Below are 23,735 nucleotides of genomic sequence, written 5' to 3'. Positions count from 1 at the left end.
TCATGCTAAAATCACTTAAGTTCTCCCTCTTCCCACACACGAGAATGCCTTGCTCTTTTTTTTTTCTTTTTTTTTTCTTTTTTTTTTTTTCTTTTCCTCTTCCCTGTTTCATTGTAAGGAGATCAAATTGCTTGAGGTGTGATACTCCGGATCCTCTCATATTCGGCCAAGGTTCCTGGCAGGGGAAATCAGGAGCAGAGGAGCTGAGGTGACTGCTCGACACGCTGGCAGAGATGGGCCTTTCAGCCCTGCGCAGCAGCCACAGACAGTCCTCCTTTCGGACCTTCTTTTTTTTTTTCTTTCTTTATGATCTGGTCTTCATGCATCGTGCAAACCTGCAGTACTTGAAATTGCTTGTTGCAAATGAGAAGAAAGTGTTCTTCTGAGAAAAAAATAGTGATTAAAGTGTTATTCATGTGTGCCTAATGTCTGTCTGCCCTGGCTGCTGACATAAAGAAACCTGTTTTTCTGGTCATTTATCATACATCTACATGGATTTGCTTATGAGCTCATTCTTTGTGAGGCGTTGTGGAAACTTACATAGGAATGTTAAACTGCTTGAAATATTTTGATTAAAATAGCGAGTGCCACAGTATGTAGACATTCAGCTAACGATGTTGTCTTGAGGGAGGGGAAGTTTTTTGGGGCGGGGGGGTTGGGGAAGGAAGCAGCAATGGAGAAGAGATTGTGGAGGAGTTGCATGAAAAAGCAGAGGAAGGGAGGATGGCAAATGGACAGTGTTAGAAGAGCTTGGAAAAAACTCCTGTGGCTTCATTGTCTCCTTAAAGCAAGGAAACACAAAGACAAATGCAGTTCAGCCTTTCTCCCATGATGGAAAATGTAAACCGTTGACACAGCTCCCATGTTTAACTTGTTTAATTCTCATTTTAAATTCAGTACTATACCAGCCGTGTGAACTCTGAAGATTTCTTTAGTAATCCATTTTGTAGTTCCGAATCAAAAACAAAGTGAAAAGGTCTGACACAATTTGCTTTTATTTTTAGGCAAATCAACCCTGGTCATCGTTAATAAGGGGATTACAACCCAGACTAGGTCTTTACAGATGTAATGTAAATCAAGGGCAGAGTATAAAGAAACTGATCCCTTTTGATTGAAGTATGGTAAAAAGGCATAGAGAAACTAGCGGCAGTAATCTGATTGTATGGCAATAAAACCACCATTTTCTGTCTTTCAGATAAAAATAATGTGGTAAATCCATGCAGTTCATAAGATGTAAAGGCAGATAAAGGGTGATGCCATGGCAACATATAGATTAGCTTGATGCTAGAAATGACACGTCTCTGAAAGGGGTGTTATAAAGTAAGGGCCTTGCTCCGGGCTGTAAGGTATTATGTGAGAACCGCACAAAACTTGGGGGCTGGGATTAGGAACTATGAAAGGCCTACTTGTGGCTTGGGGTGGTTGGAGCGGTGAAGAAAAGCTGCTCAGTTCTTGCTCATTGGTGGTGCATAATATGGTAAAGATAGATTTCATTTACTTCTTTTTGCCGAGATGGGGGCCGATTAAAACTCGAGGTGGCTGCAATTGTGAGGTGTGGAAGATTCTCCTTTTTAACTCCTGCCCTAGCAGCAGCCTTTCTGAAGAATTGGCTGCACTTGGGATTTGTTGCCTTAATCTATTTGGGCTTCGGGCAGGAGCATGCTGGCAAGGCACAGAGAAGAGAGGGGAGAGGTAGTATTGGGGTTATCTGGAAGGAAAACAGAGAGCTTTTGATTTCAGCTGTGTTTTAGTTTGTCTCACACTCCATGGGAGCAGCAAAGATAAACATGCTGCATTGTCTGTGCCTAGGCCAGGTGATACTTCAGCATCTCTTGTGTTTCCCATCCTGCAAAATTATAAAAGAGAAAAAAAAAAAAAAAAAAAAAAAAGAAAAACTGAACAACCACAAACAAACTAGCATCCATTCCTATTTACCAGTCAAGCTGCAGATAGCCAAATGTCTCTGGCTCAGTTTCTAGGTGGTGTTTATTTCCAAAAGGCTGGCTGAAATCTAGGAATGAATGAGATAAGCATCTGCCTCCCCACACTCCCCTCCTCCCCGGCCGGCTTACAGTCACTGGGATGAGTTTGCTGTCAGCCCCTTGAGTTTAGCCGGCAGACAATATAGCTATTGTTCCATCATTTATTTTAAGTGATCCGCAGCTGTAAAGGTAGTAGAATATCTCTCCTAGTGCATCTACTTGGATGTGTTTTTTCTTGCTTTTTTTCTCATAAGAAGCCTTTTAATAGGTAATACTCGGTTTTCTACCCAACTGACAACCCTGAACGCCTACAACTTAAAGTCAGCATTACACTGCAAATCAGTGCTACGATTCAGATGAGAAATATCTACTTTATTGCCTGTTCATTTGTCTGCGAAGGGGGGAGAAGAAAGCATTCTGCATTTGTTAAGCGCAGTCTAGACACAAGGGGAAAAAACACCGAATCCTACAATAACAGTTGTGTCTTTCTTTACTGGGAATGCGCCTGGGATGAACTCGGCAAAATGGAATTCATGCTGTTTGTTTGGCAGTGGCTCGGACACTTAAAGTGGATTGGGTTTTGGGCTTGTTTTTTGTTGTTGTTGTTTGATTATTCCAGGGCTTTTTTATAGAAAAGATGCTAATTACATGCTTGAATTTATCATTCTTATCCTATCCCATAGTATGCTGGAAATCTTCACAATTCTGTTTGAAAAGGGAACTCCAGACCCCAAACTGTCAAGCTGCTGATGCTGATGTGATTTAACAAATGATAAATAAACAAGTGCATATGGGGAGCCGGACGGATTGACAGAATATACAGGACCTGAAGTGCTCAGATGGGTTTCCTGTCTTGAAACTTAACCTTCACAAATCTATAGCAAAAGATCCAATTCATTTGCTGAAATTCTCCAAAGCTCAGGGGCAACCTCATCTAATTTACAGGCCGGTCACATTCAAGCACCTTGCATTCTGCATTTGACAATGATTGCTAATGGGCCATTCAACTAAAGTATTTGCTTGTTAACAGGGAACAGAGCATGATAAATGTCCAGCAAGCTTGCAGCCTCCTTCAGCTTTTCAAATGCAGACTGGTGCATATTTATGGCAGGCAAATGACAAAGAGGGGAGCTGAATTACTCTGGCCTTATGCTTTCTGTTCGAACAAGGGTTAAAGTAATTAAAGAAATAATGCAAAAACCGATGTCCTTTGTTTGCCCACCATTATCCAACGTTTAGCTTTCGAACCTGCCTGTCATGTTGCATTTCAGAAATGTCCCAGATAAGGCCGGACAGGTTTGGCAGGGCACAGGGAGAAATGGCGAATCATCTACGGAGAGCATCCTGGACAGTGGTCCCCTGCTCTCCCCGCGTCCAGAGTCTTTGCCCTCCAGATCCCCCTCTCCTTAAGGAGTTTCCACTGATAGAAAACTCCAAGGTGTATTTAAAACAGAGATTTTGTAATTTTCACTCCTGTTGGGGAAAAAAAAAAATCCCAACACTGTAGAGTGGACAGGCTTTGAGAAAACATGTACATTGAGCTCAGTATGTTTCTGGAAGTCATGAAAACAAAATGGCAGAACAAAAAACAGTTTTGCATTGCTTTCCTACCCTCAGATAGATCTTAAGACCCCAAAAGATAAAACATGTGCACAGAAATTCCCTAAACTTGAAGTGTCTTCAGTGTCATTTTGAATTATCTGGGTTGGAGGGTATTTTGTTGTTACCATTTTTGTCTTTGTAAATTCAAGTTTAATCTTAGCCTATCTAGCTCCTGTTCAACTTTGTGAAAGTAACTCCAGTGATTTCAGTGAGTGCTACAAGTCCTGTAAGCCTGAAAGGTCTTTACATTATAATTATTTTTCATTATAGGCAAAATTTAAATTCTCTTGTTTATGAAAAAAATCTGTCGTTTTACTCTAGGAAAGAGAACATACAGATTTTTTTTTTTTTTTTCTGTTAGCTGTGATGCAGAGAACTTTCCTTTGATGTGATTATATACATTGTCAAAGACAGCAAATAAGGGCAGTACCTCTATCTTTTTTGGCAATCCTGGCCAGCCAACACCCAGTGTTTATTGAGGTATCAGCATGATAATTATAATGCAGCTGATTTAAACTTTGATGTAATAGTCTGTGCTTTCTTCTGGTTTTAAACATAAGTTCCAAGCCAAAAAAGATAAAGGTTGGTAGAGGATTGTGTTGCTAGGTGAATCATTCCTGGTGTATGACATATACATAACTATAAGATGTGTTTCCTACCTGTAGTGTTCTTTTAAAATGTCTCATGGGTGATGGTTAAAATAGGATTTACAAAACTTTATTTGGTAGGATCAGAGCTCTGTACACTTTAAAGGAAAGTCAAGTTTTACACATGTCAACAGAAAACAAGAAATTATTTGGCTTGTTATACCAGCAGGATAGGTTAGACGGTGAAATGGTGTTAGGCTGAAAAGTCTGTGGTACTGCATATTGCTTCTCAGTGTTTTCTTAGATTTTATTTGACTAGGGCATTTATTTAAATACCCAAACCAGAGAACAGCAGTGGAGAAGGTGAGCACTGCACTGTAAAGAGAAATGTGTTTAAAAGCTAATAAGAGTGATTTAAAATTTTATTATCGTTATTATTATTGTTAGTTAAAGCCCAGTCTCACTTGAATGCTGTTTTAGTTTGGATTGGGAGTTCTGCCAGTCTTCAGCCTGTCAGAGCTAAGAAGACTCAAATCAAGTCCAGGCCTATTTCTGCAGCAAACGGGAATCCTGGCTCCTTGCCTGTGGATTCATTCAGGAAGACCCATCTGGCTTTTGATGTTCTGCAGGTTTGAAGCAGTTTGTTTAAGGAACCTATACAGCTAACACTGGTGGAGGCACACATAACTGCACTTCTTCTGACTCCTCATCAGTGGTGCATCGTTTCACAGTTTCATTTTTGCTTGGTGCTTGCCATCTGCTTATCTGCTGCCTGAGTAGCAGTTGGTTTCTATACCTGACTGGATGAAAGTGTAAATTTGGAGCTGGGAACATCTTGACTCCTTTTGAGGATTTGCGGTCCCATAGCATTCTCGGTCCACACTTCAGTTGCTTTCTTCATGTTTAATTAATTTCAGTTTAGTTCAGTCTAGCTTAATCACTGCACAACACTTTACCTTCAGGTTTTTGGGGAGTTTCTTTTTCCAGGGTATTTCTGAGCTATGTAGATAAACTGAAAAGGGAAGGTCACATTGGCAGACAGATTACTTCACTGCCTGAAAAAAATATTTACAAGGTGTTTTTTAGTGGTAATCATTCTTTGTATCAGACAGTTTTCAGGCACTTTTTGAAGAAAACCAAAAGCCACATCTTAGATTTATAGCATATTGTAGTCTTCTGTTCTGTGGATCAGTGTGTGACAGCAAGACAAGCCAGGACTGCACCGTGCTCCTACAGCCTGACTTGGGAAACTGTCCTTATTCAGAAAAGCTCATGTCGAGCATGTGCTGAATGCTGAATATTTTTGCTGAAGCAGGACGAATTAAGCATGAGCTGTCTTGAACCAAGGCCAGCGTGAAGAGGTTTTTTGGGGTTGGACAAATACAGATCTCTCCAAATCTTTGTTGCGTTTTTTTAATCAGAAAATGATGTTAGAAGCTACATCCCTGTCTGCATTTGGAAAGAGATACATAGCTTGCAAGTAGTCAGTGTGTCCCTTGTGTTGGCTGGGAGCTCAAGCAGGTCTATCAGCTGTGCCTCAAGTCTGGCTGCACAGGTAGCTCTGCTTCAGCTGAGTTTTCTGTGCTTTTTTTAGCTCATTGTTGGGTGTAGTGCCAGCAGCACATTTCCCCTACAACTGATCTCTGAGAGTGACCCAAGAGCCCAGGTTTCCTCTGCAGGAGAGGGCCTGGTTTTTGAGGGGTGCACTGGCTGAGCCGCCCTGCAGTAGAGGCTGTACCCAATGCTGGTGACTCATGAGTGCAGGGCAATGGGTTAAACCTGAGTGGCTGGATCCCCAGCTTTCTGCTGAACCCCTCCAGTGGACTCTTCCATCTGGGGTAGTGATGTTAGTTGTGTCAGATGCATATTTTGGATGCTTACAGAATTTCTAACTACTCTGGTGTCAGTTAACTTCATTACAGAGGCTCAGACGTTGTAGTGGGCCAAAATGTGTTTCTTCATAGGTCAGAAATTACTACTGTTTGGAAGGTGGCTGTGGCCACCTGTTTTTATACTGCTTCTGCATGTCAGTCAAACATTGGGAAAGTTGGTACTTCATGTAGTATCTTTGTGCTTGCAAGTGGCTGAATCTTGGGTTTAATGTTAGAAGCAAGTGAAGGCTGATAGCTCTCCCATTTGTATTTTTGCTCAAGGTCATTTTCTCCTTGGCATAAAAATGATTTGCCAAAATAGGTTGGTTTGTTTATACAATTCTTTTACTGATTTGGCATAACTTTTCCTGAAAGTTGTGAGTTAATGATTTGTTCTACTTCCAATGATTACTTATTCAGGCAAATGGTATGCAATAACATTTTCTAACAACTACAAAGTACATGAAATTCTGTCTTTGAATTGGAGATACAGTCACCAATTATTAATGTCTCATCAGCTAACAAGACAGTCCCCGCCCTCTTTTATAGACTTTGCTTGGAGCATGTCTTGAAACAAGACTGTACAGGTGGGAGCAAACTAGCTAAGAGAAAGAAGACTTCAGACTTTGGTTGGCATCCTTATATTGTGGCTGACATAAGACATTTGTTTTCCTAACAGGAATGGTAGAGAATAGCACAGAATAGCACAGCAATAGAACAATCTGGTTTGCACTTTTCAAAAAGTAGTTCTTTGGCAAATGCCAGCTGCTCTCTGTTAGCTTTCTAAAAGCAAAGGCTTTAATGACTTGTGTAAGAGACACACATGGTTTGGTTTGACTTTCTGTTCCATGCTAACTACTGCTCTGCATCTTTTCAATAAAGTGCCATCTCTTGAGTTTGGCACGCCCTGCCTCTGTGAGCCCAAGTCAGATAGAGCAATGGTTTTGTGTTACGCTGAATTCATGGCACCGATTTTTTTTATTTTACTTCCTTTTTTATTTTTTTCCCCAAATTTAAACCATATAAATACCTGATTATCTTTGCCATGAGAGCAAAGAACTACTTTAATATTCCCAGTAGCATATTTTGAACAACAGTTCTTTAATTAAAACAACATTGGTCTCTTCCTGTATTTCATGGCTAGCAAATGAGAGAAAACACCAGTGTTAATATCAAAGGGAGTCAGTTTTCATTACAGTAATGGTTCAATTGTGCAATGCTGTAGGCACTGAAATTTAATATTATTGTGACTTGTATTGTAATTGTAGGATGACAGAGGAAAATGGATTAAGTTTAAATGTAAGTGTACACAGCAGCACATGGACTTCATCAAATGGAAGCTGAGGGTTGGTACAGGATGGGTCCCCCTCTGGCTCTGTCATAATGAATTAGTATTTTGTAAATAACTGGCCACTAGACTATAGATTTATTACCTTTTGCAGATCTATGTGGACACACACAGACATACATAGGTTCTGTACTGACTGTAATTGCAGTGCAGAGTTGCGGAACAGGTTTATGCCTGTAGGCTTGCATGGTATTTGAATGTCTAGGCTTCTTGTCTTCACCTTTCATGAAAATATTCTTGCCTGCCAGTTTGTGAAGTTTTGTTCTGAAGGATACACCCATCCTTTAAGTTCAGGCATTGCTAACATATGCATGGCCTCAGAATGGAAAGCTCTTTGTCATCCAGATGAATAAACCAAATTCAAGTTGCAGATGATCTTTGCTTTAGAAAATTATGCTAGAGACAACTAGTGTTAATGAGCAATATCCCCCTCTTTTCCAATTGCCCATAAACATTCAGATTGCAAGGAAGACAGCAGTTTAAACCATCCATTACTGATCTCTTCCATGGAATATTAAGGACAGTGAAAGCTAGATGTTTAATTTATTTGCAGTGTAGGCAAGTGGAAGACGTCCCTAAAGCAGTGCCTGATAGTGTATTAGTCACTAAATATGGTGCCCTGTCGTTTTACCCCGTATCTACACACTGTTCCTCCGATGTATGTTCACACTGAAACCTGTTCTAATGTTAAAGTGCAAAAGGGGGCAGTAAAGTGCTATCCGAAAAAAAAAGCTTATTTTTTGGGTACTTTTTGTGGCAAAAGTTGCATTTTTCGATATAATCACCCATATTAAAGTAATGATCGCAAGAATACCTTCTGTTTGAAAGGCTTACAAATGTTGCCAAAGTCTATCATTAAGTGTTGTGGAAGTAATGTTTGTCCTGCGTATTTCCATGTACTTCTGTCCTTGAATGGAGCCCTGAAACATGCTACATATTTGGAAGGAATCAAAGGAAACTTTGCTCAGATATATTTAGGACATAGCTATATGAAGCACTTCTGAAAGAATTCCAACTTTGCTAATCATCCCTGATTCTCATGTTGTGCATTTCTTAGCACCACGTTTCTGGAAAAAGCAAAATGAAAAGAATGCTGAGGTTAGGGGTTTCTGCTTGAAGTACTAAAGTGTGTAGTGGTGGCATGGGTCAAGAGTTGGGCTCTCATCCAGACGCACATGCATCATTTGTCAAGAGGTAACTAGAAAGAGCAACTAATTACAATGCACCTACTGAGTGTTTTTTCTTTCTGAAATTTCTCAGAGTAAGCCATTTATACAGACTGGCTGCTACTTGCCACTGCAGCCACTTGCAGTTTTTAAACTCTACACAGAAAGCACATTTCTGCTAAAACGAAATGAAATTAAATAAAAAGCAGAATGCCTGTGTGTTTCCGTGCTTGTGCATGAGAGCAAGTGAGCAGTGATTCCATTTGCTGAAGCTGAGTAAGTCCAGCGCTGTTGTGAGGTTCATATTTCTGTAAATGCTGATGAAATGTTAATATAATACACTTTAAAATAGAACATTGGTCATGCTCATCCTTCTTTTTTTTTTTTTTTCCCCTCCTTACTTAAAAGACTGTCGTGAAGCACATTAGTGGTTCTTCTGTGGTAACAAGAATTGATTTAGTAAATGGATCAGGATTCTCTAGTGCTTTAAGCAGAGCAGTAATGGCTTTCTGAATATAATACAAAAAGTTAATTGCTATTAATAGTGCCTTATGTGGAGGTCATGTATGAAAACGGACTATAAAATTTTTTTAAAAAATAGATTTAGTAAAAGATTGGATTGTGTATCTTTTCAAAGTTTCAGGCCTTACCCTTGTGGTAACTGTTCTGAGCCAGGTTTCACATTCTTGTACAAAAAACCCATTGCACAGGAAAAGACAGATAAGTGTTTGCTCTCAAAAGTTTTTTTTAAGGCAGGGAAAAACATGACTGGCTTTTCACTTTTACATGGGGAAAAACAATCATTTTTGCACTCTGATTTAATGGGGGTGGAGGGGTAAGACACAAGTTGGTTTCAAAGTTTTAGTTATATAAGTGGGTTTTTTGCTTTTTTCTATGAATGAGAGCCAAAGCAGCAAGGGAAAGGGCAACTTTCCAGCAAAACAGAACTACCTCTTGCAGGCGGAGATGACATCCCATTGAAACAGGTATGCTGCCTAACAGCAAAACCCTTCTGGCAGCCACACACTAGGCAGCTGAAGGCAGGATGCTGCCTTGGCTCCCCGTGGTGGGCTGGAGAAAGGGGACTCTCGGTGTCCCTGTGTTTGTGGTCACTCTGAGATGCCATGATCCCAACTTGAGATGATGTGATTTCTTGGAGAGGGACGGCAAAGTGACCTACCTCTGCTGGAACCCAGGATTGGGGTAGCCTTGAGGAAGGAGCCTGTGGCATTTGCTTTGGCTTACTTTTTGTGAAGAACGAGATCACATCTGTAACCTTGTACATCACAGCTTTTAAGATTCTCTCTTCACAGACACAGATTTTCTCTTCTGAGCGTTTCCAGTAAGGCATGCTTGGTGCTGGGTTGCACGTGACCTTCATATATGTGAAGGGTGAAAGGGGTACGGTTTTGCCAAACACCGCGTTTTAGCTGTAGGGTTTGTGCAAGGCACCTTTAGACTTGTGACAATTCTAAGCCGAGTGGAATGAGAAAGTGTTTGTATTTCTGCAACAGCACTAGTCATAAGTTATTTGTTGAAGGAAGCTCGTGACAGATCTTTCTAGGAGACCATCTAGGGCATTTTCTGATGTGTTTGGAGACAAATAGTGTCTGTGAGTGTCTCTGTACAGTAGAAGCTCTGTGCCTTTAGAACTGTGATGTGATGGTACAATTTGACTGTCAAATCCAGCAGGTCCATGCAAAATAATACTTCCTTTGGGTAGAAGCATATGCATTCAAAGCCCATCTTTGGTTTACATGTATGAGAAATCTCCTGTTGTATTTTGAATGGTTTCCTCTAGTATTTTGCTAAAGGTAGTGCAATGGATGGATAAATGAAATGGCTAAAATTTCACCCATGTTCCTAATTCCCTGTCCACTAAAATTTTTGAGAAAATGTAATAATGCTACAGAATAATTCTTGTGTAGGTTATTAAGATTTCAGTTGCAAACATACTACATTGTTTTGCCCTTCTGAAGTCAATGGAAATCTTGAAACCAATGTCAGTAAGAATAGATCCAAGAAAAGTCACCAAGAACGGTGCACATTTGCATGGCTGCTTGCAGCACATGAAATGGTGGCACCGCTGACATGTTGTGTTCAGCATTGTGATTAAAACAACATAAAACTTGACCATTCCCTTTTTCAGTGCACTGCAAGTATTTGCCCCAGGCGGCCTGAAAGAAAATGGGCTCCTTTAGAGGTGAGGAGAATTAGGTACCCCAGATCTTAGGATGGAGATAAGCTATGGTTTCAGGGGTCTGCTTCAAAGCACCTAGAGCTTACTGCCGGTTTATTTCAGGGGAGCCTGAACACAGGTTTTTCACTTTCAGAAGAAGTGAGAAATACAGGACTTGCTGCTTTACCAGCTTGTGTTATAATATTTTATAATTTGGCGTTGTATAATGTCATACTTGTCATTAAAGGTCTTAAACAATGAGCATGAATATATTTGTTTATTTATTTGTTTGAATTCCATTTAGTTTCTAGCCTGCCAGTCCCATTAATGCTAGTAACCATTCCTTACATAAATTGTTTCATTAACTGTGTGGAAAAATGTTACATACATATAAATAAAGGTTAGCAGATTACACTTCTTAAATTTTATTTAAATTCAAAGACATCCTGCTTAGCATGTTGTGTAAAAGTTTCCTGTAGTATTAAAATAATTTAATAAGACTGCACTGGTAAAGAAAAGTAGCTTCCAAAACTCACTTTAAAGAAATTTAATAATATAAAATGCTATACTTTTTTTGCTTTCAAAGTTTCATTTGCTAGTCTGTGTATAAAGCCAGTCTATCATCTTGCTGTGTCGCACTATGGTATTTTTTCTTGCAAAGATTATATGTAAGCATAGTGTCCTTTTTACTCATAAAATTATGTACCCGTTTTGAGACAGACTCCACATTAATCTTTTTTTTTATGAAGCTTGTTTTTCTGTCTGTCCACAGCAGTTACTGATCCTGTTTTCATTGAATTCATGTTCACTTAATCTATTTAAACTGGAGTGAGATGAGTCCTATAAAATCACTGCTTCTGCACAAAAAGCATTTACAGCTGGGTGTATATCTTATATGCACATGGCATATTTTTCTACATGGCATTGAATATACCAAAAACTAACATGGATGTTTTGTACAGAGCTTTTGCAGAGAGCTCTGGTTTGTGTTTTTGGATTTTGTGCAGTGCAGTGTTTTTGGGAATCAGGAAACTGATTGTCGGCTACTTTGCTGTAATCACTAGCCTTTTCCTGAAACTTCTGTTTGCTTTACATCAAGCTGGTAGGACTTTTGCCTTCCTTAAATATTTCTCCTGTGGACAAAGTGATACTTGAAATATGAATGTTTTTATTTTCTCAAAAGTCAGATGATTAATACACATACTATTTAATAACCATTCTTTTTTAGACAGAAAGGACTTGTATATGGAATTCAATTTTGCGTTCTGTTTCAGTTTGCAATTTTACAAGTAACGGACTAACCTGCTGTGTTATTAATATTTATGATATTTCCTTAATAAAACTATTCAATTAAGAAATATAGTCAGGCTTGTAGTTAAAACTTTGTAAAATTAAGTGGGTAGGATTCCCCAATTGTAGGTTTCAGGCTGCATTTTAAGAAGCGTCTTGATTGTTCACATTTTTAGGATTATTTTTGTGCCATTTTAAAGCTAACTGCCTACACCAATTAGTTTGGGTAAGTTATTAAAGCACAGAAATTTGGCACTGCCTCCCCTGTTAAATATGCAAGCCTTGCATCAAGTACTAACATGCTTTCTAAAATCATATGTATTTTATAATTACTAGAATACAGTTAAAGCTAAGTGTGCATATATATTCATAGTATGTGTACATATATGTATGTGTAGAGTTTTGAAAGTTGGAAAAACCCTGACAAAACACTTGATTACATCACTCAGTATTGATTAACAAAATCTCCTAAGAATTTATTTCTCTAAGATTTTTTTCTGTTGATACTTTTACAGTTTCAGAAATTTCTGTGTGCTAAGAAATGGTAGAATATTCTCAGTGAACGAGTGTGGGTAGGTTAAGTTCTACTCTTTTATTTGAGAATTTGCTTTTATGAGGTTAAGCAGGTTTGGGTGGTTATCATAAGCAAAATTCCTTTGTAACGTAATATGGTTGAATATGCTAAGTTTCTCTAAAAAATAAGTAGATTCTTAAGAAATTAGTTGGAAACTGTTATACTTTTTTTTTAAATAAAATTTCTCAATCAAATTTAATTTCTTGAAGACTTTCACAAGTAAGGTTGCATTAGTGCCAGGAACTGCTGCTGAAACTTAAAGTAAGTGTGGTAGAGAAAATCACTGAAGTGTTGGTGTTGAGTGGGGAATGAACTACTTTGTTTCTAATTTCTGTTTGTGTGTCATGTGACTTCTTGGTCAAGTATAATAATTATTTTAAAAAAGGTTAGGGAACTCTGCAAGTTGTTGTTATTTGATGAGCTGAATGACTAGTTGGATGTGTGGGAGGGATTCACATCCATGGGCTTTTGCACAGATGTCAAATGTCGCCCACAATACACCAGTTTAGGGCTGACAGTAAAAATGCCATCTGTATTGAAAAGTGCCAGACAGAAAGTGCATGAATTTCATCATACAGCTTATATGGTACTTAATATACTTTTCTGTGCTTTCTCACAGCAGGCACCAGGATTATTTATTGTGAGCAGGATTTTTCAAATGCTCCAAGAGTCTCTCTGTATCCGACTGCTGACAGAAATGAGCTGGGAAGCTTGCTAAGCTTTTCTCTTAAGTTTATGTTGGGGTACAGAGGCCTGTGTTGGTATTTAAGTTTTGCAGTAAATCATACTTAGAACTGAAATGCAGAAAGTTAGAAGGCTTTTTATAGAAAGCGATGGTTCCAGTGCTGTTGCTATCCTGACTACTTGGAGAGCATGTCGCTGTCCCAAGCCACCACTGGAGTAACAGCCTCTACAGGATCAGTCATAGGATTCTGTAAACACCTTGCTTCATCTTTATTTTATCTCAGTTTTTATGGGGAAAAAAAGAGCTTTCTAATTAGTTGAAAGCAGATTTTGATCAGACTTTTAAGGCCATTTCATTAAGTTTTTATAGACACTGTCCTGCAAACATTTCATCAGTCTTAATGCTACTTTGGGATACTTTAAGGTAACATCAACACTTGCAGAAATGAAGACTCAGGATTAATCCTGAAGTTTTTTTTTAACCTCCACCAAGGCTGAATGTATGTTGTCCTTTGGTTTTTGTTTTGTTTTTCAAATAGAAGGTCTTCAAAAATAGGATCATAAAACAGTAGTCTTAATCCTCCTGACATTTCATAAATAGGTTCAGAAAATGCTTAGTACCCAGCAAATGATTTATTTAAAGTCTTTATAAAAAGTACAGTGGCAAAAGTATTACACAAATGCAGGGATAATAATCATGCCTCCTACTAATCAGCCACTCTAACTTTAGTGGTTGAACTGAAATGCATGAGGTGAAACTTTTTTATTATCTCCATCCATATTTGGGCTTTGTTGTTGTAAAAAAATAAGGAAAGTAAATTGGAAAAATATCTCTCCTAGCAAAGGTCATGATCAAAACTGCAAAGTGTAGAAAAAAATTCAATACAATCGAGTCCTCAGATTAATCTTTGCATTTTAAGCCTTTTTTCTTCCCTAATCCCATCAGCATTAGATCCTAAAAGTTCACACACACAAGTGGAAGGAGATTTACTGAGTTCAGTTCTAAAACTGTACAGACTTCAGAGTCATAGCAAGAATATTCCCTGCTATAAAGTCTAACAAGTGCATTGGTTTAAAGCTCTTGTAAAATGTAGTTTTAACTGTCTGTCAGGGATGGTTCTGTCCTCTGCCTTTTATGGGACAATTCTTGGCTGAAACTAAGGCTCACAAGTGTACCTTCTCTCCTGCAGCTGTTTCTGAGGATTGCCTGGCATACCATCTTTCAACCCATCCTGTTTGTACTCAGAGTTTGCATGGAGAGCATATATGTGGCTATTTCATACATACATACAAAGTCTAAAATTAGAATTAGTGTCTTTTTCTCAGGGCAGTTTTAGGTTGTATTATTGATAATGATGGACAGGCACATTTGTCTAACCTTAAGAATTTCATATTTGTTATGTATGGGAATCTAAATTGATTAACTTACAAGCAAAGATTCAGTCCTTTGAAATCTCCTGTGTTTCCTATTGCACAGTCCTGTTGTGTGAAGAAGAATTGCCAGCAAGAAGTATTTGCTGCAGTGGGATCATACAGTGAGCAGTCTTTGTCCTGGCATGCTGATGGGGGAATATGAGTGATTGTCATCTTCCTGATACAGTAGTGCTGCACAGGAGCAAAGTTAAAATGGGACTGTGGTCAGACAAGGTAGTAAAGTCAGTCGCCGGTGACGCAGTTTGGCTTGGAAACTCTGCCCCTTTGCTTTTGCCTGATCAGAGTTCATCCCCAAGGAGAGCCAAAATCAGAATACATGCTGCTCCCTTGGGAATATTTGCTGGCTGGGATCCTCCTCCCTGCCTTTTCTTCATACCCTTGCAGAACTGGCCTCTCCCCCAGTCATAGGATCATAGAACTGTTTATGTTGGAACAGACCTGTAAGATCATCAAGTCCAGCTGTTAACCCAGCACTACTGTGTTCACCACTAAACCACATTCCCTAGGTGCCATATCTACACACATATCTGGTTGTCCTTCACCAGGCTGATAACTCCAAGGATGCATTCCCACCTTTCCATTTGTTTGACCATTTCAGCTTTCAGGAGGTGGTAGTTGCTGCATTCCTTTGGCATGTCTGAAAACTGGAGGAGGAGGCACAGCTTTGCCCCGTCTCCACTTCAATCTCCGTTTGAACAGCCGTGGCCAAGCCCAGTTTCTGCAGTCTGGAAATTACCCTGCACAGCACAAAAGAGTGCAGTGATTTATACATCAACAGTCGCTTTTCTTGCCATAACATTTCATTGTTCTAGTTCCCTAAATCTGTAATTACGTGTCTTTGTCCTGCTACGTGCTGCTTCATAACAAATATAATTCTTACACTGGCTTTGTTAGTGAAAATAATCCTGCTCAATTAGCACAGATCATAAACTTGAATTGTGTGGAGCAAGCAGTTGTAAATGATGGATTTGAAATTTGGGGCATTGCATCATCCTTTAATTTAGTGGGTTCTCCCCCACCAGTACTTCATGCTGGTGGTTCCTTTCGCCAAGCCAGGGGTTGGAGGTCACCGACGCCTACAGCTTTGTTCTGCGTGGGCCTTGATACTCTAATTTAAAGTTTCCAGGAAGGCTGCCTGTGAATAAGCTAGATTTACTACGTGTGCTGTTTAAATATTAGCTCTTGGAGAAGGGTGTTCATTAGGCAGCAATTGTTTCACTTGGTTTTTCAGGCCGATTCTCCATTAAGGAAGATCTTTGGAAAATGCTGGCAGGCAGGAAAAAGCGGAAAGAAAGTCAGTCTTTTAGGTCTGCACATTCGAGTACATTGGTTCTGTTTGTGGCTGTTGTTCTAAAACATGCACTTCTTGGCCTTAATTGAAACAAATATGTCTTAATGGAGAGAGAAACAAACAAACCTGCTGTGGCTTTTGTCCTTGTGAGAACATGACTTCTCATTTTGTGGATAAATCAATACTATAGGTAATTATTTATATTTTTCTTCCATGAAGAAGTGGTCATGTTTGCCAGTTAATTAATATGAGTAGGAAGGACAAAATACTATGTCTTACTGCAAGTATTAAAGCTCACTGCCAATTTGTGTAAGAAGTCTTCCCATACTAAGAAAAAAAGCACACTTGTATTTAACTACTAGCACAAAACAAAAAATCAGAAAAGAGCTGAAATAATGGTAGTAAAGCTGGAATTTGTGAAGACAAAACATTGTAGTGGAATGATATTGTCTTGGATATAAGTGTTTTTCCCAGAAGCATATGTGTTCCATGGATCGGGTAGATCTTTGTCAATCGCAGGTCTGTAAGGGTGGTCCTGGTTGAGTGACTGATGTTCCTTTGTGATACACTAGTAATATCAATGAGCATGTTAATATATTGTTAGAAGTCTAAGATTTTTCTTGTCCCGCATGACTGTTCAGGAGGGTTGAAAGGTTATTTTCATCATTTTCCCATGTCCAAAATCAGCTAAATGTGTACGAGAATAGTAGAAATATTAGCAAAACAGAAAAACAGAATCATAGCTCACCAGGTATTGTATTGGCTGCTCTGCATAGCTAAATGCAGTGCAAGAAACAGCAGTGCCTGCCAAGAGAGATGTAGAATCTGCTAGAATGCCCAAAACTGGGATAAGGGCTAAAAGACTCAATCCATCTATCATTTCCAAGATCTAAATAAACATCTTGTTGATATTGAATCAAGCCCAAACTATTGAGATTTGGTTTGCTCAGTCTGTCATTTTGGATTTGGAAACTGTGTTTATCCCTGTCTGTTCACTGCAGTTGCTACTTTTCTGTATGAGATTTTATTAAGTGTCTCAAATTTGACTTCTTCTCTTCCCCCACCCCCCCCCACCCTTTTTTTTTTCTCCTTCCTTTTAGATTCCTTCCTGGACAAGGATTGGTACTATATCCACAGATAGGAGACAAACTGGATATTATATGCCCAAAGGTGGACTCTAAAACTATTGGCCAATATGAATATTATAAGGTCTACATGGTTGATAAAGACCAAGCAGATAGCTGTGCTATTAAAAAGGACAATACACCTCTACTTAATTGTGCCAAGCCAGATCAAGATGTTAAGTTTACCATCAAGTTTCAAGAGTTCAGTCCTAATCTCTGGGGTCTGGAATTTCAGAAGAACAAAGATTATTACGTCATATGTAAGTTCAAACTTTCAGTTGTTCATTATTTTAAGTATAATTGTTCGTTATTTTGCATGCTGTCTTGTACATTATAAGAAAACTAAGAGGAATATGAACGGGTTTGTATATTTTTATCTGAAAATGATTTCTGGCCGGCATATTTTCAATATTGTTCCTGATTTCCAAAGGGTCTCTGTCTCATTTTTCCTTGGTTTGTGTAAACCACATTGGATTGTACTTCTATGCCTATAAAAGGAGCTTTTTTTGGGCACGGTATTGTGTCCTGTCTTTGCATTAGAAGTTGTGTGCAGCTAAACTGTGCCTGTTTCCTGCTCACAGCCCTGGTGATGTTCTGTGCTGTGCTGTTGGCCTTGTCCTTGGGTTCTCTTAGGCCAGGAGTAGGAGTACGGTGACCCAGCTGTTCTCAGATGACGTGGCTAGCCATTGCTCCAGGTGGTTTGGGGACTCTCACAGGAAGCATCTTTTGGCCACTTTGCTGCCAATTTGTCACGTTTGTCATGAAAACTACATGTTTTCTCACAAGGGTTACTGGTAAGGGCCTGTAACTGAACATGTCTTTCCTCAAAACATACCTACTATGTCCATACAGTAGCTAGAAGCGTTCTTGGGTAAAACCTAGACTAGCATGGTCTTGATTTTTATCCTTTTTCATGGTCCTAGCTTGCAAAACAAATGTGCATGACACAGGCCTCTGTGCAGCAGTGCAAACTTTGTGTGAGTTTCTGATCAGGGATTTACAACTGAAAGCAAGTCTGGAGGTAGCCACTGTGTTCAGTGATTCAAATTACTTGTGATGTGTAAAGTTAATGATGTGAATCAGGAGTTAGCATAAGCTGAGACCTCAGCAGTACAACAACAGTTTGCATTAGTTTAGGTTTTGCCATTGGAATATTATGCCCTGTGGACCTCATTTAGCCCCATGGGCACTTTTGAAGTCTTGAGCAAGTATCCGCAGTTATTAGGTGATGGAACAAATTCTGTAGATACCTGGCTTTTCTGCAGTTGCAAGGAGATTAGATACTTCTGTGTCTTACTTCACAGAATCGTAGAATAATTTGGGTTGGAAGTGACCTTTAAAGGTCATCTAGTCCAAGCCCCATTCAGTGTGCTGGGACATCTTCAACCACATGAGGTTGTTCAGAGCTCTGTTCCCAGGTATGGAGCATCTACCAACCCTATAGGCATCATGTTCCAGTGTTTGACAACACTCGTTGTAAAACATGTATTCACTATACCTGGTCTAAATCTACCCTCTGTTAGTTTAAGACCACTAACTCATGTCGTGTCACAACAGGTCCTGCTAAAAGATTAGTCCTTGAACGTGTTTCTGCCACCTCCTTGAAAAGTGGAGGATTGATAACTGTTTCATGTAATGCGTGCCAGTGTAATTATTTCTTAATTTCTGATTTAAAAATATTGGCAGTTTTAAAAGTGCTCTGATCAAGTACTTTTAAAATGGAAATGGAAATGCATTTAATATAAATGAATGCTCACTTCCCAGTTATATCCAGAATGGTACATGGCAATGTATAAAACAGGTTGTATGTCACAGAAGCTTAAATAAGAATTCACTGCATTATTAATATTAATTACTAGTTTCAGAAATTACTTACTAAGAGTTACAGGAGATACAAACCAACTTTTTTTTTTTTTTGCTTTTAAAAATTGCTTAATATAGGCACTTCCTCTGTTTAGCTGGGGAGTATATAAAAATGTGATCCCACTTAAACAATATTAACTTTGACAAACTTCCCACTGAAATCCAGTAAGATATTTACCAGGGTGAGAGTGACAAAATTACATGTTGAGAGATAATTATCTGTAACTCCAGTGAAAATGTGTATCATAAAAATGACTATGCTCAAATTTTTAGCTTAAATGGGGAAATGTGCTCATTATTTAGTGCTGCTTTTAAAAAAATCCAAAGACCAACTATTGTGGAACAAATGGCACTGTTACAATTACTGCCTGAAAATTATGGGCACAAATGGAGCTTTCTGCTGCACTGTCAGTTCTGTCATATCTATGTCATGGATTTACCCAGAGAATTATTAAGTATGTCTCATTTTCATTAGTTTTGTATAATTATTTCATTATAGCAATAAGACATAATAGACGTTGCATTTCCTGGAAGATTACAGCGTAACCTGGTTGAAAGAACTTACTCAGCCTTCAGACTAATGCCTCAAAAATCATGTTGGCCTAGCAGTAATACTGGAGTGCCGCAGGGTATTACTTTTCCTATTCATTGTGGCATAAACAAATGGCTAACTTATCACTCTGTTGCTAGCATACTGACTGAGCTTCAGCAAGGGTACACCATACATTTTAATAGGCTGGACAAAAATGTACCCCACCCTTGAAAACCCAGCCATCCTGAAGCTAAAACCCTCACTTTCCTGTCATTCAAGGAGAAAACAATAAACTCAGTGATGCTGGTCTCAGAAGCACTAAGAGGCATAGGAAACTAGGCCAGTGCTCAGCTAGGACACCATTTTAGAGAGGACTGGAGCTAGATAGGGTTTTAACAGTTTGTATTCAAAAGCTCTTCACACAGTCTTGTCAGTGCAAGTTCTCGTAGTCAGGACATTTGCTGTCATTTTTATAAGTAATATAATGCCTCTTAGTCATGTATGCAAATCAGGCTTTAAATTGTTTGCATCCATTCCTATTCACAGACCTGTAATTCTTTTCCTTCCTTCCTTCTTTACGTATGTCCATCCGTCCATCCATCCGTTTTTGCCTTGCTTGTTTTGTTGGGTTGTTTTAAGGGGGTGGAAAAGCTGTGAAATGAAGGCAATGACACATTTTATTTGCCAGCTTTTCATTTTGAAGTATTTTAGGATCTTGCATTCCCTCAACTAAGTAGCATCAAACAAACCTAGCACAAGAGCTCACTGAGCTCAGCATCTTTGCAGTGCTTGCTGTGGCTGCGCCTACAGCCTAATCTCACGCTGTTTATGCTGGCAGGCTGTTGTCAGCCCTTTAAATGTTTTGTGCATCATCATGTACCTTTTATCATCTTGCCATTATTTGAAAACAGAGTTTGTTTTTCTAAGGTAATAGTATGTGGTTTGTGGAGCTGTATTAAACAGTAAAATCTCTATTCATATTAGGGGCTTAGTCATTTTGGGATGAGGAATTGTACAGGATGAAGCAGCTTCCTGAGCCCTTTAGAGACATGTGATTGCACAGGAATTCTCCAAGCCATAATTTTTATATCATCCAGATGTATTCATGATAGGTATAGCAGAAGGAGATCTTTTCTATTCAGTGCTTCCCTAGGCCTAAGCATATAAAATCTTCTAATTTCAGAATTTCTGATTTTTAAAAAAGTGTGGGTATGTTTTTCATGTCTGTTTTCACATTTAGTGGTGCTTTATTAAATTAAAGAAAAAAAAAAAAAAAAGTAACCCATTTCTTGGCAAGATATTCCTCAATATGACTGTCAGTATCCAAGGAGTTAATTCTATGAACAGCGGTAATTGGAAAGACGATACTGAATGGTATTGTGAAAGTGAATAAATGATGTAACAGAGTGTCCTTGCTTTTTCTTTGCTATCATCAATTTTTCGTTCCCGGGAAATTAATAGATTCATTCCTACAGTTACCTGATTTCTTTTCAGCAGAACTGGAGAAGGTCAAATGTACTTGAGATCTCAGAAGTATTAATGTTTGATTATCCTAAAATATGTGACCATTTAGCTAACATATCATAAGTCTCTCAGAATATCCTTAATCAAATGTATGAAGGAAGATACACCATGCCCAACAACATAAATATCTATGTGAACGGCGCGTTTGGGCAGAAGGGTGTGAAGATTTGCAGCTCTGATGTTTGCATTAAAAAGTCTTTTTATGTCTTTGCATGGTTAGGGAATAAAGTATAATTTTCTGCTGTTGTGAGTTGCTCAGAGCAAGCAACGAGTATATTTTCAATACTGAGGAGATACTCAGTACTTGATCTGCAAGTACTTGGGTCATGGTGTCACTGCTTCAGTACCTCTCAGATGCAGATTCTTCTTGTTTGTCAGAGAGATGCATTAGCATAGTTCAAGTGCATTTCATGCACCAAAGATGTTTACACTTGGTGTGCAGGGATCATCCTGAACCCTTCCCAGTAAACTTGGCCTTTAGTCAGCGGGCCAAGAGAGCCTGGTGATACACTGGCTCTGTGCTGAGGGAGCTGTGGGGGAAGCCTGCGGGAAGCTATGCCAGAGGGAAGTGAGCAGTGCCAGAGGGAAGGGAGCAGTGCCGCCTGCCTCCAAGCCACCGTCAAGCCCCTTAGGTAGTTTGGCCAAGCAAGCACATATTTCACGCCATCTCTTCTTTTGCATAAGTGAGGTTTATGGGCTGACATCATCAACAGTAAAAAACAAGTCACCTGCAATGAAATCTTCACCAGTTCCAAATTTGTAATAGACTGACTTGGGACTTGGGAAGGGGCTACAGAATGGTTCTCTGAAAGATTCCTCTATAAGGCTTGCTCTGCCTGGACCTCATTAGCCGAACTTGCTGAGCTGATGATGCTCATTGGCTTTGACGTTGGCAAAATTGAACATGCAGCTTTCCTTAAATGTTTTTTTGTCAACTTTTTTTTTCAAGTGACCCACTTACATAATTGGCTTCTGGCTTAAATTAAAAAACATATATAAATATATATTTGATCTCTGACTGACTTAAAAGTTTGTACTGGCTAGTAGCACTAAATTTTGGGTAACTGCTTTAATAGTACTGTGGCTTTTGAAATCAAAACAGTCATTCTGAAACTTTAGCATTAGCCGTGTTTGAAAAAAATCACAAGGCTTTTTATGTTTTCACTTTGTCATTCTGTTACAATTAAAGGGCAATAACTGTCTGAGGAAGAACATATTAAAGGACGATATAGATTGTGCCCTGAAATATGGCCCAGCTGGGAAGAATAAATCTCTTTGCATGGCCAAATAGATGTACATTAAAATGTTATTTTAGTATTCTGACCAATGTAAATGCTGGCTAATATGTCTGGCTGGGCATTCTGAAAACATTCTGAGGCAGATTTCAGCCTGCAGCACCCTATAACCTCCAAATCACCTAGTGAAAGCTGCCCAAAGGGAAATGGTAAACAAAGGTTTTCCTTTCTTAATGTCAAACTAGCCAAAACGGGAACAAATACTGTATCAGAGATTCAATTTGTTTACTTTGCAACAAAGGCATTTTTCCTAGTTTCTGTTAAAGACTCTGTGTTCCAGAAATCTACTCGTTGGGGTTTTTTGGGGTTTTTTTGTGGTGATGGTGATGGTGTTAATGAAAGCCAGTGTGATAATAGTCACTCTGATTCCATTTGTACAAAGATCACCTCTTTTTTTTTTTCCCCTTCTCCTTCCTCAGAAAATTAGATAAATAAATTCTCCTTAGTGTAAAATGATATCCAGAGGTCAGTCTTTGACTTTGCTGAAGAGTCTTTTAAGGGATGTATCAGCAATACCACTTAGCTCTTGTTGAATGAAATATAAATACAGCTTATACAAATAATATTATTAGAAAGAAAAATCACTGTCTGTGCAGCTTCAGATTTCTAACATAGACTCTGAGACCTGCAGGATTAATGGAGTCATGGTCCTTTGGGGTTTTGTCCCAGACCACACAGGTCTTGTAAGAGAATAAGGCTATTTTATATTGATGGACTTTGTTCATATTTGATGCCATTACCTAGGCAATACCAATCATTTATCTCCTTTAACGTAGACAGAGATAGTTCAGCAGGAAATCTGTTATTATGTCTCTATTCCTGAGGGAAGGAAATGAAATATAGGAATGCTCAGTTTGTTAATTGATGGCACGTTGTGAAAAAAAGTAGTTATCTTCCCCCACACCCCCGCAAGTATTCCAAATAGATGTGGAATCAGATGAAAATGAAGAATAATTGTTCATACTGGAAATAAAAATTATTCAGGAAATACTCATGAATTGAACAGGTTTTAAAATTTCATAGGAAGCTGTTTAATAGTTTTAGTCACTATTTTTATATCTTGCTTTCATAGTTCTTCAAAAACAGTTTATAAATACAGGAAATGTAATATATTCACAAAGAAAGATACAGTATTTTCCCTTAAAAGTCTTTATGTACGTAGTGTTCATAGTGCTTTTCAAAAAAAAAAAAAAAAAGCTTAAACCCTGATCTTCTCCAAAATGTGTATGTTCTTTTAGATTTGCATAAACATCCTTAACAGGACTACACATAGAAGAAGAATGCGCTGAGTGTGTATGTTATCCTTTATATTCAGGCTGTGAGTAACTATTTAAATCAGGGGGGTGTGTATTGGAAAGACGTGCCATACTGTGAGGAAGGCATGAAGAA

General features: G+C 38.7%; 1 protein-coding gene across 1 annotated transcript in view; it reads left to right on the top strand.

Moving 5' to 3' along the window:
* The window catches only part of EFNB2 (ephrin B2), a 45,526-nt gene that overhangs the window by 5,434 nt on the left and 16,357 nt on the right, over positions 1-23,735 (top strand). The window contains exon 2 of the mRNA XM_040056532.2: positions 17,109-17,392. Within this exon, the coding sequence (XP_039912466.1) occupies positions 17,109-17,392 (284 nt within the window). The remainder of the gene's footprint in view (positions 1-17,108; positions 17,393-23,735) is intronic.

Source organism: Hirundo rustica, chromosome 2, assembly GCF_015227805.2.
Source record: "Hirundo rustica isolate bHirRus1 chromosome 2, bHirRus1.pri.v3, whole genome shotgun sequence".
NCBI classification, from domain to species: Eukaryota; Metazoa; Chordata; class Aves; order Passeriformes; family Hirundinidae; genus Hirundo; species Hirundo rustica.
Note: the sequence above shows the minus strand (reverse complement) of the source record. Positions and strands in the feature narration are given on the sequence as shown.